The sequence below is a fragment of the Dendropsophus ebraccatus genome, chromosome 9 (assembly GCF_027789765.1).
Source record: "Dendropsophus ebraccatus isolate aDenEbr1 chromosome 9, aDenEbr1.pat, whole genome shotgun sequence".
Classification (NCBI taxonomy): Eukaryota; Metazoa; Chordata; class Amphibia; order Anura; family Hylidae; genus Dendropsophus; species Dendropsophus ebraccatus.
Window position 1 is genome coordinate 61,492,109 of NC_091462.1, and position 17,381 is coordinate 61,509,489.

At 40.9% G+C, this 17,381-nt stretch overlaps 1 protein-coding gene across 1 annotated transcript in view; it reads right to left on the bottom strand.

Annotated features, from left to right (window-relative positions):
- Nucleotides 1-672: 672 nt before the first annotated feature.
- TRPM2 (transient receptor potential cation channel subfamily M member 2) overlaps nucleotides 673-17,381 on the bottom strand; it is an 82,043-nt gene continuing 65,334 nt past the window's right edge. The window contains exons 24-32 of the mRNA XM_069985318.1: nucleotides 16,610-16,697; nucleotides 13,913-14,058; nucleotides 11,676-11,752; nucleotides 11,497-11,598; nucleotides 9,883-9,969; nucleotides 9,291-9,396; nucleotides 5,500-5,601; nucleotides 3,473-3,589; nucleotides 673-798 (exon numbers count right to left, since the gene is read on the bottom strand). Of these exons, the coding sequence (XP_069841419.1) occupies nucleotides 673-798; nucleotides 3,473-3,589; nucleotides 5,500-5,601; nucleotides 9,291-9,396; nucleotides 9,883-9,969; nucleotides 11,497-11,598; nucleotides 11,676-11,752; nucleotides 13,913-14,058; nucleotides 16,610-16,697 (951 nt within the window). The remainder of the gene's footprint in view (nucleotides 799-3,472; nucleotides 3,590-5,499; nucleotides 5,602-9,290; nucleotides 9,397-9,882; nucleotides 9,970-11,496; nucleotides 11,599-11,675; nucleotides 11,753-13,912; nucleotides 14,059-16,609; nucleotides 16,698-17,381) is intronic.

The following is a 17,381-nucleotide window of genomic DNA, read 5'->3' on the forward strand; positions in this document are numbered from 1 at the left end:
CCATTGCATTTTTAGGTATGGAGTATAGCTCTGGTAAAGACTTTAATTGTATATTAGGTTTTCTAATAGCCCATTTGCTTATTAACATGAGATATGTTTAATAGGAAAATGTTCAAACTGGTTGCTTGTTTAATTATTATCTACTAGGGTTTATAGTTATTTTACTATATTGTTAAATAGATTTGGTTTATACATTCTATAGAAAGAATATTTGTAATAACGTGTACAACTGACATGGAAGATGTGCTGTTACTATTTGAAAAACAAAGCTGCAGGAGGGATCTAAAGATTGCCCGGGTGGATATTGTTCATATCGGCTAATTGTTGCCTTTCCACACAAGTTATTACATAAAACAATTACTATCCAGAACGTCCGGTAATTGTGTAATAGGGCCCTCAGACTTAACTTTGCTATATGCAAATAACTCCATTTATTGTCTTTCAAGTTACACCTTGAGTATATTGATATGATGCAAACTGTATTCAATTATTTTATGTGATTGTCCCGGTAAAATAAAAAGGATTTTCAGGCATGGGCATTTTTACAATCTGCTGTATGTTAAAGTATCCTTATAGTAAATTTTAAGACATTACAATGTAATAAACATATCATTTACCCAAAGGACAAGGCGAACTGAAGAATTAGTAGCAGATAGTAGGATGTGCACTACATTAATAATAGGCATTGTAACAGTCTACTGCCTTCTGAAGTATGTCTTTGTGATTTGCATAAAGGGGTATCTTTTGGTCCACAACTTGCCAACGAATTGCAATATCCTGATTATGAATTTGTATATTCTGAAAAGAAACAACAGAAAACATGATTATAAAAAAAAAGCCTAAGTGGTATTTCAGTTAGGAAACAGTTGGTATAATTAAAGGGAATCTGTCGGCTGTAATCTATGTTCCAATTTGCTGACACTGTTAGATAGCTGTTATCCCAGGGAGACACATGGTACCTTTCACATATCCCACTGAGATTCCAGAATGTAGAGAAATGTATTTATTATCTGGTGTAAAGAGTCAAAGAGGCTTTCCCAAGCTCCTGAATAGCTGTAAACCTGAATTCCTCCTCACGCCTCTCTCTCCGCTTGATTGACACCTGGAGTCCTAAGCAGGCTCAGGATGAAAAAAGAAGCAGTCTGCACTACCCAATAAAAATCTCTATACTCCACAAATCTAAGCATTCCAGTCCCTGCAATGCTCCAAAAAATAACAATCAATGTACATTGCAAAGTTCAAAGAAGACAGAGCAGCAACTCATTGTTGTCTTCCTAAAATTACATTTTCCATCATTTATCCATCAGGCAACACATATTCATGGACAACACATGACTGATGCCAGAAAACAATCAGGAGGGCGGGAGAAGTAAACTGAAAACAATTAGGTATGGGAGGGAGCAGTAGGGAGGGGTTACAGCTTGCTGCACTTCAGGAGCTCGGCAAAGCCTCTTTGACTTTTTACTATAGACTAAAATATTTTTTTACATTCTCGAGCACAGACATATTAATGAAAAGTAACATACAATTGACTTGCACAGGTGACAGATGTCAGCTCCCTGCAGATTAGTCCATTTTACTTGGAAACCCCTTTAGGGCCACTGCCAATTAAAAGTCACTTTTAAGAAGTACAATGGATCTGGTAGAGGCTCTGTACCCACAATCTGACCCCCACAAACGGCTTGTACAGTCAGATAGCTGCTTTTAATCCAGGATCTGTCCTGTGGTCCATTCGGCAGGTGATGCAGGTATTGTCCTAAAAAACAACTTTTAAACTGGCAGCCCTGTTCCCAATGGGCATGGCCTAGATTGTAAATGCAGTAGGCTGGCACAACCTCTCTGTCCCTCCTCCCCACCATTAGGAATGCTCCAGGCAGATTACCTCCTATTCATCAGCTGTGTTAGCACAGCACATGGGCTGGATCGTTAAGCAGCTGTGCAATGTTCAGACAGGAGTAAATGTTTCAGTGGCATTCCTAATAATGAAGAGGGGGGGGGGGAGGAACAGGGGATGGTGAAAAGTTAGGGCACAGATACTCCCTTTGGGCACTGGGATGCAAGTTTAAAAGTAGTTTTTAGGACAATAACTGCATCACCTGCCGAACGGACCCCAGGACAGATCTTGGATTAAAAGCAGCTATCTGAAGATATAAGTGGTTTGGGGGGGTCAGATTGTGGGTACAGAGTCGCTTTAAGTCCTTTTAGCTCCTGCTACAAACCAATAGCAGCATGGCACACGGGAACACAATTCCCCTGTGCTGTTTGGCTTAACTGCATAGAAACCATGGCTGATTACTAGCGACATGAATACTATGCAAAAAGAAATATACAGGTTACACAGAACTCAGTTTAATAATGCATACAGTAGATCAATGTTTTTCCTTTCCAAAAGATCAACAACTAATCAGTATAAACCCAGCAAAATTGTAGTTGGAGAGAAGGCACTTCTATAATACCTTTCAAATTTTTACCCATCTTTCAAGCTTATTTGCCTAACTTTTGGTATTTTCCTATTCTTACAGAAACCAGGGCATACGCAGGGTTACGCATATTTGCCTAACCTTTGGGTATTTTCCTATTCTTACAGAAACCAGGGCTACGCATAAGGCCTTATTCACATGTTCCGTGAAATTGTCAGTGGTTGCAGATCCGCGACCACGGACAATTTTAGGGCCCACGAAATCCTATGTGGGCATTTACACCATGCGTGCCGGATCCTTGATGCGAAAAAATAGAACAGGTCATAGTGTGGATGGTGGCACGGATGCCTCCCCCCGCTCCTGTTAACCGCTCCCAGCTCTCATGTCCCCCGCTGCTGTCACCTGCTCTCGGCTCTCACCTCGCCTGCTCCCAGCTCCCATCTCCCCCGCTCCCGGTTCTCATCTTCCCTGCTCCCAGCTCTCATCTTCCCTGTTTCCGGCTCCCTCGCTCCCGGCTCTAATCTCCCCTGCTCCCGGCTCTCATCTCCCCCGCTCCTGGCTCTCAGCTCCCCCGCTCCCGGCTCTCAGCTCTCATCTCCCCTGCTCCTGGCTCTCAGCTCCCCCCCTCCCACCTCTCAGATCCCATCACCCCTGTTACTGGCTCTCAGCTCCCCTGCTCCCGGCTCTCAGCTCTCATCTCCCCTGCTCCTGGCTCTCAGCTCCCCCCCTCCCGCCTCTCATATCCCATCTCCCCTGTTCCTGGCTTCCATCTCCCCAGCTCCTGTCACTGGCTGCGGGCTGCCATCTCTCCAGCTCCCAACCCAGCGCATGGATGCAATGAACAGACATTCAATGTTTTTCATTGAACACTGGACAAGTGAATGAGACCATGTGAATCATACATGCAAATCCCAGTTACATTTTCCAGGTCATTCTATTTATTTCAATACAAATGATGTATTTTCCTGGTTTAATATATATATATATATATATATATATATATATATATATATATATATATATATATATACATAATTTAGTTATTAACTTACCTGATTTAACTGCAGTAGTAGTGGGTCATCCTGTCTATCAAAGTGAAGGCTTAGTGCAGTTGTTTCTATCCAAGCATTGTCTGTATTTCTTGGATCATCCACATAGCCTTTGTATACCTGCAGTATCAACATATAAACCATTTTGGGGATAACAAACAGATTACACCAAAAAAATGTTTATAGAACACTCTAAACCTTTTACATTATCTTGCCAAATTCCCACACAAAGTTCCTGCTGCTGCATTTGTATATATAACCAACTAATAGCCAACAATCAAGAAATACAGTTGGAATGGGGCAGTATGAATGATTGTTCACACTGGAGAGATGTTTTAGTTGATTTTACTCAGCTTCTTAAAGCCATGAATCTTTTATTTTTCAGTATGAAGCTGTGTGGGGGCTTGCTTTTTGTGCAGTACATATGTAATGCAGTGTAATGCACCCCATAGCAGCTGTAAGGTCTGCCTTCATGGTAGCTACACCACTGTCCAGACAACAGATTAGGGGTTCAAAATTGTGTGTGGGGAAGCCGACCTGTCAAGTAACCACCTAGATGCTGTAAGCACTACTTTACATGGTAATCTGCCTGGTATCTAGGCAGTAAGCGGAAGTCTGATCTTTGCTGCTTCTGATGTATGTCGGATTAAAGCGAATGTACCACTAGTACATCCACTTTAAGATTTTCACGTGGATAGAACAGCGCTGGTACAGGGAAACTGATGCTGTGGTCCTTTTTTTGAACTCCGGCCCGCTTCCAGCATATGGCGCTGTTCCATTCCCGGGCACTGGCTATGCTACCATGTTTTTTTATACCATGTAATGAATAACGAGGGGAAATAGGCAATACATTGAAGATTCAAGCAGACCTGAATGCAAAGCTGCATTGCCATCACTAAAATTAACCAATGGTGACTGCCAGAAGCTGTACATATAATACAGACAGGAAAGTTCAATAAGCAATAATTACTCATATATTGTAACGACTGGAGTCATGGATCCACTGGACCGTCACTAGCGATGGCGTAAGCCGCACCAGAGAGCGGAGTCTAAGGGGCCGCTGGTTTTCACCAGAGCCCGCCGCAAGGCGGGACGGACCTGCTGCGGCAGGCGACCCCCAGGTCGCTACCCCTGGCTTGGCTTGCTAGTGACGGCGGACGAGGTGTAGCTGGAACAGTAGGCAAGCAGGCAGACACGCAGGTAGGCAGCTGGATACAGGGAACTGCAGGTAGCAGAAACAATGTGCAGGAACACAGGATAGGCACAAACAGGTAGCTGGGACTAAACACACTAGGAAGCATGCAGAGGCTCCAACACCTGTGGTGGGGCAGGGCTGCAATTTATAGGAGAATCTCAGAGCAGAGCAGCAGTCAATTAAAGGCACAGTGAACCTTTAAGTTATAGCAGAGCCGGCGCGCGCGCTCCCTAGGAGACAGGGAGGCTCCCTTCGGGCTGACAGGGAGCTGAAGGAGGAGCCCCCGCACAGAGCAGGAGATGGGGCAGCAGCGGTGCGGCGAGAGGTATGTGCCGCGGCCGCGGGTGTGACATCTATAAAACCTAGTACAGTCAAAAAACTGAAAGTGTTTGCTATGGCGACTAATCAAAATCCAGCTTTTACTTCTAAGCTGGTCTAAAATGATGGTAAATACAGGGTTAGGCTGGGTTCACACTATGTATATTTCAGGCTGTATTTGGTCCTCATGTCAGGTCCTCATAGCAACCAAAACCAGGAGTGGATTGAAAACCCAGAAAGGATCTGTTCACACAATGTTGAAATTGAGTGGATGGCCGCCATATAATGGTAAATAACTTCCATTATTTCAATATAACAGCCGTTGTTTTTTAAAATAACAGCAAATATTTGCCATTAAATGACGGCCATCCACTCAATTACAACATTATGTGAACATAGCCTTTCTGTGTTTTCAATCCACTCCTTGTTTTGGTTGCTATACAGCCTCAAACATACAGCCTCAAATATACGTAGTGTGAACCCAGCCTAAAGATATAAATAACAGAAATTTTCTTACTTCAGTACTTTCATTTAACGATTGTTGAAATTTCTCTAAAAATTTGTACTTTAAGATCTTCTTTAGCTTGTGTGGAAGGGTTTCCCCTGGTTCAAGAGAACCCTGTTAAGGAAACGAATAATAGGATAAGTGGCTTAATATTATTTGTAGCAAGCAACAGTGTTATTTAGCACATAATTATACCTTCTGTTTCTAAGGCATAACCTTACGTTTTGCATAAGTGCATAACATTACATTAATCCCCACTGTGGCTATTACATTTATCCACATGTATACACAACATTTGTTTTTGGTCATATATTAGGGACAGTGGTCATTTTGAGGAAAAAATACAGCCGTGTTTGGATAATTTTGACCATATTTTTACTTCAAAATGATGGCTGTAACAAAAATAAGGCCAAAAACAAACATTGTTCAAACATAGCCTAAACGTCACTTGCCATTTCTCTGCCCAAGCCTCTAGCTTCCCATATCCCTCTTTATATTATAGTATTCTCCTCTATGTTGATTCCTTTACCCAGTCATCTGCAAATACTGAAATTCTACTCTGCAGCCCCTCTACAGGGTCATTAACCCCTTAAGGACAGAGCCTGAAATGGCCTTAATGACAGAGACAAATTTTATGAATATGACCAGTGTCACTTTATTCATTAATAACTTCGGGATGCTTTTACCTATCCGGCTGATTCTGAGATTGTTTTCTCGTGACATATTTTTTTTACAGTAAGTATAAAAAAAACCTACACCAACAAAGGCGTTGCTGATAAATGCCGCACTTATGTGCGGCACTTATCAGCAGACCGTGGCAGTGGAATATAGAAAAAAAACACCCTACGCCAAAAAGGAGGAGTTGCTGATTAGCAGCGCACTTTCGTGCGATGCTGATCAACACTCAACGGCGATAGGGTGCGGAAAATAGAAAAAAAAAATTCGGAAAAAAAAAAATTTGAGCGGTGCAGCCAGTGTCCAGTATACAAAGTGACTGGGTGCTTTTCTGCATTATAGCAAGTCGCTGTGTGTATATTATACCAAGTCCCTTGGTACTGTGAAGACATGGTCCATTATATCGAGCAACTGGGTATTGTAAACAAATCTTGTATTATCAATTAGTGGGTACTGTGAAAACATTTTCTATTTTTAGTCGGTGGGTATTGTAAAGCTAGTGTCCATTATCAGTAAGGGAGTGTGGTGCTTGAAGTTAACCCAGTGTTCATGCTCAGTGTTTCTGCTCAGTCGGATTACTGTATAGTAGGTTCATGTAAATCTGTCTTGAAAAACAAATGTGACAAAAATGCTAAAAAACACATTAAAATCGCTATCAAACCCCTTCAAATCTCTGTACGATAAAGTATTCAACCCCTTACATTCCAAATTGACCTACCTCCACAATTAGGTTACATCTGTGGCCTGTCCTATCTTTTGAGGCACCAGAAGTGGCACTTTCCCCATATAAATAAATTATTTGGCTCTCTGTTAATTTATTCAGCCGTGCTGGTAGCCGCTTTAAAAGGTTCTTCTATCACAGTTAAAGGACATTATCCTCCTTGATATATGCATCTACCTACCTTACCCCCCTCCCTCCCCATGCTGCCCAGTGCTGTGCGGGCTGAGCAGCAGCCAGGAGCCCCTGCTGAGAGTTGTATTTCTACAACAGTGGGAGAGCAGCATCATATGTCCCCATGCTGCCCCCTACAGACCCCAGACATAGGATGCCCCCAGCTACATACACTTCATGCGAATTACATCTGATTCATGATGTCACTTTTTTTTTTTTTTTTGAGAAATTGAAGCCAGCCTAATCTACTAAATTCAGGAAAACAGTACTATATGTACATTTCCTATAATTAGTGTACATTAGGAATTTGTCTAACATATAAAAAAATACATTTTGGCCGGAGTTATTCTTTAACCTCTTAAGGACATAGGACGTACCGGTACGTCCTATGTCCTCACTTGCACTTCAAAGCTTTGAAGTGCCGCGATCCCGGGTGCCGCGTGTAGCCCGGGACCGCCGCTATTAGCGGGCACGGTCTGATCGCCGTGCCCGCTAATTAGCTAATCGGAGGCAGCTCTCAAAGTTGACAGCTGCCTCCGATTACCGGAGGCAACGTTTCCCTGGTGTCTAGTGGGGGAGATCGCTCCTCCGGGACCTTGTCCCGGAGGAGCGATCTCCGTTACTGATGCCGGCTGGGGACGCGTCCAAGATGGCGCCGTCCTCGGCTCGGCACTCGTTTACTTCCGGCTGCAGCAGCCGAAAGCAAACGAGTGCCGATCTCATGGATCTCTGCAGCATATCTATGCTGCAGAGATCTCAATGAGAGATCACAGTGTATATACTAGAAGTCCCCCATGGGGGCTTCTAGTATATGTGTAAAAAAAAAAAAAAAAGTGTTGTTAATAGTAAAAAGCCCCCTCCCCTAATAAAAGTCTGAATCACCCCCCTTTTCCCAGGTTTTAAATAAAAGTAAACAAATAAATAAATAAATAAACATGTTTGCTATCGCCGCGTGCGTAATCGCCCGAACTATTAATTAATCACATTCCTGATCTCGTACGGTAAACGGCGTCAGCGCAAAAAAAATCCCAAAGTGCAAAATTGCGCATTTTTGGTCGCATCAAATCCAGAAAAAATGTAATAAAAAGCGATCAAAAAGACGTATATGGGCAATCAAGGTACCGATAGAAAGATCAAATCATGGCGCAAAAAATGACACCTCGCACAGCCCCATAGACCAAAGGATAAAAGCGCTATAAGCCTGGGAATGGAGCGATTTTAAGGAACGTATATTGGTTAACAACGGTTTGAATTTTTTACAGGCCATCAGATACAATATAAGTTATACATGTTATATATCGTTTTAATCGTAACGACTTGAGGAACATGCATAACAAGTCAGTTTTACCCCAGGGTGAATGGCGTAAAAACACATTTCCCCCAAATAAAAGAAATGCGTTTTTTTTTTCAATTTCACCACACTTCGAATTTTTTTCTGGTTTCGCAGTGTACTTTATGCAAAAATTCAGCCTGTAATTGCAAAGTACAATTAGTGACGCAAAAAATAAGGGGTCATGGGGGTTTCTAGGTGGAAAAATGCAAGTGCTATGACCTTTTAAACACAAGGAGGAAAAACCGAAAACGTAAAAACGAAAATGGGCCATGTCCTTAAAGGGTTAAATAAAAAAAATAAATAAATAAAAAGAGCCTTTTCAGTCTATGACATGCTGGCAGTAAGGAGGGTTAGCCACTGGATGGTTAACAAGCAGGCTGGTCGGGAGTCTCTGTGCCTCCAAACGCTGTGTAGGCTGTGGACATGTATTGTGTCTCTCCCCAGGCTTTTTGAAACAAAAATAAAAAGAGCTTCACACACAGTAACATAAAATAATGTAAAATAGTGAAAATAAAAATGAAAAGAAAAATGTAATATTTTGCAAAAGCAGGCCATAAATAATGAGCATGTACATTCTATACTGTGTGTGTGTGTGTGTGTGTGTGTGTGTGTGTGTGTGTGTGTGTGTGTGTGTGTGTGTGTGTGTGTGTGTGTGTGTGTGTGTGTGTGAACTGCTGGCTTATTTCCCATTGAGCACATTATTTTATTGAAAATACAGACAGATTTGTACCTTTACAGACGTATTTTATATTTATTTTACGATGTGAGCATATCCTTAGTTTAGTAGAAAAAAAAATAGCATTTTTTAGTTTACCAGATTTTGTTTTTAAATTATACCATAATTGTCCAATAAAATTCATAGGGGACATTTTAAAATAATGGTAATGTAGCGAAGAATCTTACTCCTGGAAGAGCCCAGTGCTCGGAAGAAATGTGCTTGATGGCTAGTATCTCCAGCATTTTCTTAGATTTCTTTCTGCTAATAGATCCATCTTTATTTCTCTTCCACCTACAAAAAGCAGAGTATACACTGCACTTAGATTAATAAAATAGACAGTTATGTAATACGCTATGTATTTAGCGGGATGATATTGCCCACCAAGAATAGAAAAATAACACTGTTGCCCATGTACAGAGAGCATTCTCTTGTTTCATTAAAAAGGTAGCTGACAAATAACATAGGACCCCTGTTGTCGCCAGTGGCCTGGGTGAGGAAGAGCTCTAACAAGCAGCCAAAGAAATACAATAACGGACGTCTTTTTAAATAGAGGCGAACGCCTTTTCTCTTTTTTTTGATGTGTGAACATAGCCATTACATGTTTTTTCAACATAACTATGATATGCTATGTTCTAACAACGTTTTCTTTTTGGCCATTGATAATTTTTAAATTGACGTCTGTCATTTTGAGTCCAAAATTAGGTCCGTCATTTTGAGGATTGACCGCCCGTCATTGGAATAACTAACTTTATTTGCAAAGAAATTATGTCTACATACTGTGTAATTATTGGGTGAATAGAATGATTTGGACCAAACCAACAAAGACTTCCTCTGCCTCTCAGACCAGTTCGTCCAACTGGATTCCTACCACAAAAGGAAAAGAGAAATATAAAATGCAATACCAACATAACATTGTTTTGTTTATCGCTGTTTTCAGGACATTTTGATATTTTTTTTAAGTAATTTGCAGTTTTGTTAAATTGCAGCAGGTTATGTTGTGCCAAATTTGTGTCTGAGGGAAGCCTAAAACACAGCTAATGTGTAACTAGTAATGCTATCCTGGCACAGAAAAACTAAAATATATAATGACTTGATTATCTGACCTTGATTGTTCCGATTATTGGTTCTGTCGATAAATTGTACTAATTATCTAATACAGGGAAGGGGAACCTTTTGCCTGGCAGCTATTGTAAACCTAGCTATGGCTGTCCAGGCATGATGGGAATTGTAGTTTTGCAGCATCTAGAGGGCTGAAGGTTCCTCTTCCCTGTTTTAATACTCGATACTTGAGAGACATTGTAGCTGGGGACACTTTAGTGGCAGGCATGTTTCTTTAGCTCTTTATGAGGGGGGTTAAAACCATCTTTTCTCTTAATGAAGCCACAGAAGGGCCATATGGAGGTACCACTAGTCTGCTTGTAATGATCACTATGATCGCTATGTTGGCACACAGTATTAACAACGGCCGTTGTTTGCTGTGGTAAACAACGACCAATGTTTGACATATTCCTCCCACCGATACTGCCATATCGGCCGCAGGAACATAATTCTATTTTATTTGGATTGCAGGCACATTTGGGTCAATCCAATTAACCTTTGCACGCCATGCAATGTACGGCCACCAGAATGGCCATACATTGTGTGGACACAATAGCCGTAGTCATGTCAATTATTTTCACGGCCATAGAGGGAACAACGGTCAGTGTCAATGTGCATGGAACTGGAGGCATTGCATTGATTTCAATGCAATGCAATGCTCAGGCTGAAAAGAACGGCCACTGTTTTCATTGTAAAGCGGCCGTTTAAAAAAAAAAATACAGTGTGTGAAAATCCCCTTAGGTGATGTTCACACAAAGTAAATTTTCAATAAATCATGCCCGTTGTTGCAAAGTGCAACACCAGCCGTGATTAATTGAAAATTTACATTGCACTCAAGTCAACTGAATCCCGGCCGGAGTGTATACACATAGTATACACTCCGGTTGGGATTCTAAGCGACCCCAGCGAAAACTGACATGTCAGTTTTGTGCGGCCGCCATTCATTGAGTAGTGGCCACACAAGCTATGGGTAATTGGGATGCGGGCACACACAATGAAGTTCATCTGACCTGTACTGCAGTACCGGCTGGGATGAACTTCCCTGACACTGGCCGTTCTCTGACATGGCCAGATCACAAAACGTCCGGTGTCATACTGTTTGTGAACCCGGCCTTAAACGGCATCAAAATCAGAATACTGTAAAATATAGAACATGTGAATGAAACCAAGTTAAGTATAGCATGCATAAAGAAAAAAGGGCAAAGATAAAAGAAAAAAGCTACAATATTAATTCTATGTAATCATAACTGAACATGAAGATCACAAATTCTATCAAATATTAAAAAATCTTACAGTGGCAGGCCATCTTGCACCACATAAGTTGCACAGTAGCTTTGTCGATTTATAATTCCATCATACGTGTTATATTTTATTTTTTGAAGTATCTCTGGGGAGCTAAAAATAAAGGTCTATATTAACACATTTATTGCTGCTTTACAAAATGATAAATTTAGAAATTGTCCATGCCTTACTCCGTATAGGGGTCATGAAAACGTGTATCCTTCCTAATAGCCGTATAAAATGGAGGACTATATATACTGAATTCCACCTAAAAACAAATAACAGGCACATATTTAGTATCTAAGTAAATTCATAATATAAATACATTAGTAAATTAGAGTACCTGTACATCTTTATTAAAATTAATGGGGTCCAACAGTGATATCTATTTGAAATAGTTTTCACTGAAAAAACCCTTTAATAACAAATTAAAAATGTATCCACATTATTAACCTTACTGTTCCATAATTGCAGATTTTCGTTCCATAGTTGATTTATAACTAAATATGGCATTATAGGCTGTGTTCACATACAGTAAAAAAAAAGGCGAATAAAACACAGCCATATTTTGAATCTAATAATCTGCTACATTAAAGTCAAGTGAAAAGCAGATATCCTTGCAAAAAATGATTTTCTTTTACAATGTGTGCACTTACGGCCAGTTTCCCTTTGACTTCAGTGAAGAGCATTATTATATTGATAATATGCTTGTATTTTAACATAAAAATTACAGCCATATTTTTATTTTATTTTCTGGTGTGTAAACATACACTGAAACCAGCTTGCCTGTCGCTATGTTATGCTGCCCCCTTGTGCATCAGTCAGTACTTACTGAATAGTATCATTGCGTGTAGAAATTAACCTCACTGACAAAGGGAATGGGATAAGTAACAGGAATAACATAGGAACAATAAAATAAAATCATAACACAAACAGCAAGCATTACTTTTCTGTTTCTTTACCAAGCAGTTAAATTAAGGGTGTTGCCCCCCCCCCCTCCCTCTCTCACACACACACACACACACACACACACTTTATGATTTGAGAAAACTTTAATGAAAATATAAAAATTAAATATGTTGAAAGGTGTAGTGCAGGAGCTGGGCAATTGCAATTTCACACACAAAACCTGAGGACAGGGGTGGTGCTGTTTTTGCAAGAAAGTATCTGGGTTATTTCTAATCCTGGATAACCCCTTTAGGCCACAGACTTTATTCTACAAATTATTCTACATTCTCCAAACATGATATATTAGTATATGGGCTTCTTTAATTATTGGAAGATACTTTATTGACTGCTGACACTGTTGTCTATCTGTACCTTTTATTGAGTTGTCAAGCAGGTTAAAGCGATTCTGCACCCACAATCTGCCTCCCAAACCGCTTGTACCTCATGAAAGCTGCTTTTAATCCATGATCTGTCCTGGGGTCCGTTCGGCAGGGTATGATGCACTTGTTGTCCTAAAAAACAACTTTTAAACTTGCACCCTGTGTGAAACCGTCATGGCCTAGAGTTTCTATGCCTTAGGCTTGTACCACCTCTCTGTCCCTCCTCCCCACCCTCTTTACTATTAGGAATGCCCCCAGGCAGGATTTCTCCTAATCACCACCTGTCCGAACACTGCACATGTGCTGGATCGTTAAGGCACCTGTGCAGTGTTCAGACAAAAATTGTGCCCAGGGGCATTCCTAATGGTGAAGAGGGCAGAGAGGGGGGACGAAGAGGTGGTGCAAGCCTAGGGCATAGACACTCTAAGCCATGCCAATTTGACACAGGATGCAAGTTTAAAAGTTGTTTTTTAGGACAATAACTGCATCACCTGCCAAATGGACCCCAGGATAGATCTTGGAATAAAAGCAGCTATCCGACGGTAAGAGCGATTTTGGGGGGGTCAGATTGTGGATATAGATGAGCGAACCTAAGGCTGTATCCTATTTTTCTTGGCGTTCCTTACGCTGTATCCACCCGCTGCACAGAGCCGGCAGACAGCGGGAGTCAGATGCCGAGATTTCTGGTTTGTACGAACCAGAAATCCGGCAGGTTCGCTCATCTCTAATTGTGGATACAGAGTCGCTTTAAGAGGTGGTGAGTATAAAGTTGACCACTATGTTGTTCATTATGTGTGTGCTCAGCTATCCTCGATATTCATAAGCACTAACTTCCTCTGTCCACTGGCTGCTGATTGGAAGTTGATTATCTATTCTACATGTAGGCAGACAGCTGTAAATCAGCAGCTGGAGGGTGAAGGGAGTGGCACGGCAAAAAGCTAATTTTCCTTCATATCAGAAGAATCGCTGAGAGGAATGATCTAAGAAGGATTTGTAAATCATTCGCTCTCTTTGAGGTCCCACATCAAACCTTACATGTAAAAAAAATTAACATTAACATATTGATATATATCACATACACAAATAAATAAGACATTTACCTCCCATGGTACTTTCTCATCAGGCACTGGGAAACGTACAATATTGGAATCAGGGTAATGAATATTCCTAGCATTGACATGACATGAAGAAATGAGAGATTCATCCTTATCCTTTAGGTCTATTTCACCAAGTAGCTTACTGGACACTATTAACAAAAATAAAAGTATTAATTAATAGTAAAATGTTTCATGGTGCAAAGGCTGCAAACACACGCCATATAAAAAACAACAACAAAAGAAAATAAACTTCTGGCATGTCACACTTAAACATAGGCAATTTATGGCTATATTCCCACTAGAGAAACATCTCATTATATAGCAGGGAAAGCAGCAGTCTACTGATAATGAAAGCAGCAAATAATGATCATGATCATTATTTGTGGCCATCATTATTAATAGATGGCCATCTTTCTTTACGAATGTATGGCACATTCCCACAGTTGAAACATTAAAGTGACACCGTCATGCCCTTTTTGCATTATGACTTCTCTACACAGGTGTAAAGGGTAAATTAAGCAGTTTTTATACCATATTTTATATCATACATCATGGTGCTTGTTCCAGTAAAAAGTGATCTTTTCAGATTGTGGGGAGGGGCTAGGAGGGTCTTCACGGCCGAAGCACCACTTAGCCCCGCCCACAACACCACTTTCCCTGCCCCCGTGATGTCATCTGTGCACAGGCCTAGACCTTTCATAGCGAAATCCGCTGCGGATATATTGCCAGTTCTTTCCTATGAGAATACATACTCGCAGAGGGATTGACATCCCGCTGAAAGTATGTAAGTTAACCCACCGCCAGCCTGAGCATATATCACCTGCTCCCCGCTCTGACTTTCTTCAGGGGTTCCCAGCTGGACAATCAGCTCAGCCAATCAGTGGCTCTGGCGGGGCAGCACAGTGAGTGGCTGAGTGGGACGAGCAGACGCCAGGAACCCCCGATGCAAGCCGCAGCGTGGAACACGTAATATATGCTTTGGCCGTCAGTGGGTTAACTTACATACTTGCAGCGGGATGTCAATCCCGCTGCAAATATGTATTCTCATAGGAAAGAACTGGCAATAGATCCGCAGCGGATTTCGCTGCGAATTCGTAGCGTAAAATCCACTACGGATCTGGTGTGTAAAGGCACCCTAAATGAACATTTTATTTGAAGAAAAAAAATTCATCCATCAAGCTCTGTGTCACTCATTATTTTTATAAGAATCACTTTAATTCATCTAAATTGGAAAGGCCAGCGACATTTCAGTCATAATGATTTTAAAGTTCCTGAACCCCAGAGAAAAATCTGTAACAGGACCCCCACTTACTACATGCCATTAGTAATATTGGTGTCTTCCTTTGTTGTAGGAGGACCTTGGCATTAAGGGCAGGTGCCACAGATACCTCTGCACCTGAAAAGGATTCAAGGCAGCACCCTGACTAATGCTGCACGAAATGATAATTGGCCCGATTGTACGATTAACGATGTTGGAGTAACGATTTTTTTTTCATAACGGTCAGCGTTTAGACGGTACGATATATCATACGGAAATTCGTTTTGCGATCACTTAAGCCTATCTCACACATTGGTTAAATCGGCGAACGACTGTTTACACGGAATGATCTGCGAATTTTTTGCAAACAACGAACGACGATTTTAGAACATGTTGTAAGATCAAAATGAAGGATTTCCCGTTCGTTGTTTGATCGTTCGCTGCGTTTACACGTACGATTATCGTTCAATCTTTATCGTGCGAATTTGCACGATAAACGTTCCTTGTAAACGCAGCATAAGCCATTTCAACAATGACCGAATATAAAAAGGGCAGTTTGGGTAGCCATAATTTAATCTGTCACTGTGCCATGGTTTTAATCAGTAATACATTGCTCTCTCCCAGGCTCCTCCTCAAGTCCAGGTGCTGCCACACTGGGTCCTTCTAGTCAGGGGATGGGAAACTTTTGACTGTACAGCTGTTGCAAAACTACAATTATCATCATGCCTGGACAGCCAAAGCTGCCGAAGGTTCCCCATTCAGGTGCAGCAACACTGGACATAAAGAAGAGCATGAGTGTGGGGAAGGTAAGGTCTCTTTCACACATTCCATGATATGCGGATCCTCAATTTCGGATCCTCAATTCCGGTTGAGCACTTATAAAGTTCACAGTTGTTCTATTCATCTCCAGTGATGCAGCTTTTGTTAGCTAAGAGAGGTACTGTAGAGGAGGTGGTATAAGGGGTGAACCAGTATCATGTATTCTAATAAAGAGGTACTGAGGCAAAGTCTGATGCAGAGCCTGTGTTATTTAGGAGTCTGGTCTGGTGTCTACCTTCATTTTAGGGGCCTGGTTTTTCATTTATTTTAGGCTATGTTAAATTAGTGTAAATTAGTGTAAATTAGAACTATTTTGCCATAAATTGTGCAATTCGCAGAAAACTGGTGCTAATTCACGCTAGTTAAATGCTATGTGTAAAATTAAAATAATGGTCTTGTCAATTGTCTGAATTAATTTCGGGCCTGGTCTGGATTCTGAGTTAATTTTGGAATGAGATCTTAGGTCTGAAATTATTTTTATTGCCATACAATCTGAAGCTGGCTGCAGAAGCAATGGGCCAAAGATGTCAAAGCAGCAAACTCTGCAGCCATCAGGGCAGTTTGGGCAGTAAAATGAAGCTATCTACCTCAATTAGGAAGACAAGGCTGGAAAGCTAAATTACCAATAACTGGTGCAGACTCTTTGGAACCAAATCCGTTATCCAGGAGTGTGTTAACAATCCAGTTTAATGCTTTTGCGGATCTTAGTGCCTGATTAAAAAAAAAAAAAGAAGAATTTATGAGTCCAAACTTTTCATAATTTCCACAAGACTTGTATAAAGCTGCCATTAGACGGCTGTAAAATGCCTGTGGGCCTGTGGGCTAGCGGTGTTGCGCATTAGCATCTTCAGCTTTTATCAGCACTAGGACCTGTATGGGGGTCCTTCCCTTCTTTTTGGTTCTAACAAGGGTCACTATTTTATATATTTTTGCTTCATATATCATAGGCGTCATATTATGCTTTTCATTATTCTATACACTTACCATTTTAACTTTTGGTGTTACAAAATATACTCTTCTTTTGTGATATATTAAAATAAATAAATAAATAAATATATATATATATATATATATATATATATATATATATATACACACACACACACATATACACACACACACACACACACACATACATGTTCATGCTTTATTAGGCCATGTTCATACAACGTAAGTAAAGTATTATTCACAGCCGTTGTTGCCAATTTGCAACACTGCCGTGATTAATACTTAACTTACTTTGTGCTGCAGCTAGAGGGAATCCCGGCCGGAGTATATATACATATATATCCGGCCAGGATGGCTAGCAGCCACGAAAATAACTGACATGTCAGTTTTCTGAGGCCGCTATTCATTGAATAGCGGCCGCAGTGATCCTGTCAGCACACAGAATGG